At 53.1% G+C, this 1,043-nt stretch overlaps 1 protein-coding gene across 1 annotated transcript in view; it reads left to right on the top strand.

Annotated features, from left to right (window-relative positions):
• Positions 1-1,043, top strand: part of ST8SIA3 (ST8 alpha-N-acetyl-neuraminide alpha-2,8-sialyltransferase 3) — a gene marked incomplete at its 5' end in the record, with an annotated part of 2,204 nt that overhangs the window by 1,021 nt on the left and 140 nt on the right. Inside the window, one exon of the mRNA XM_010157247.1 lies at positions 910-1,043. This exon is cut by the window's right edge and continues 140 nt beyond it. Within this exon, the coding sequence (XP_010155549.1) occupies positions 910-1,043 (134 nt within the window). The remainder of the gene's footprint in view (positions 1-909) is intronic.

The raw sequence follows: 1,043 nt of genomic DNA, 5'->3' as shown, positions 1-1,043 counted from the left end.
TTGTAGGCCCCCTCCAAATACTGGAAAGCTGCCATGAGGTCTCCTTGGAGCCTCCTCTTCTCCAGGAGGAGAAGACTCCTGGAGAAACTTCAGCTGTTTCTTTCCGGCTGTACGTGCAGCACGGCGGAGGTGGGTCGGCTGTGCCAGCGGCTCCTGCACGCGGGAGTAGCACGGGGCAGCTGAGTGAGATACCACAGCAGCACCGCTTAGGGCAGAGCTCGCTCTCCTCAGCCAGCAAACAGGGACGCTAACAGGCAGCTGCAGAGTGGCTCGAGGCTCGCTGTCATGAACCAGAGGATAACGTTGGCACCTCTTGAGTGCATGCGTGTGTGGGCCGGAGCCAGCAAATCGCACCTTTATGGATAAGAATCATAGAATCATAGAATGCTTTGTGTTGGAAGGGACCTTAAAGACCATCTAGTTCCAACCCCCCTGCCATGGGCAGGGACACCTTCCACTAGACCAGGGTGCTCCAAGCCTCATCCAGCCTGGCCTTGGACACTTCCAGGGATGGGGCATCCACAGCTTCTCTGGGCAACCTGTCCCAGTGCCTCCCCACCCTCTCCGGGAAGAACTTCTTCCTGATATCTAATCTAAACCTCCCTGATTTCAATTTGTACCCATTACCCCTTGTCCTGTCACTACAGGCCCTTGTAAAAAGTCCTCTCCCTAAGGCTCTACCTTTGGTTAAAAACCAAGCACATTCGGAAGGAGATCACAGGATCAGAGTGATGCCAAGGTTGTTTTCCACTCCTGGTCATCACAGACTGACCCAAAGAGCAGTCTTTGCCTTATTCACCTATCTGCTGTCAGCACTGACGGTCTCCAGGCAGTAGTTGTTTCTTCTCAGAGCAAACCCATGGCATTCCTTGCACCCTAGACTAACGTGCCCTCATTTTTTTCCCACAGATACTGGAAGAACAAGCACTTGTCACCCAAACGACTGAGCACAGGTATTCTCATGTATACCCTTGCTTCTGCCATATGTGAAGAGATCCACTTGTACGGATTCTGGCCTTTTGGGTTCGACCCCAACAGGAGGG

The sequence above is a fragment of the Eurypyga helias genome, unplaced genomic scaffold, assembly GCF_000690775.1.
Source record: "Eurypyga helias isolate BGI_N326 unplaced genomic scaffold, ASM69077v1 scaffold29528, whole genome shotgun sequence".
NCBI lineage: Eukaryota > Metazoa > Chordata > Aves > Eurypygiformes > Eurypygidae > Eurypyga > Eurypyga helias.
This window is presented reverse-complemented; position numbering and strand designations above follow the sequence as displayed.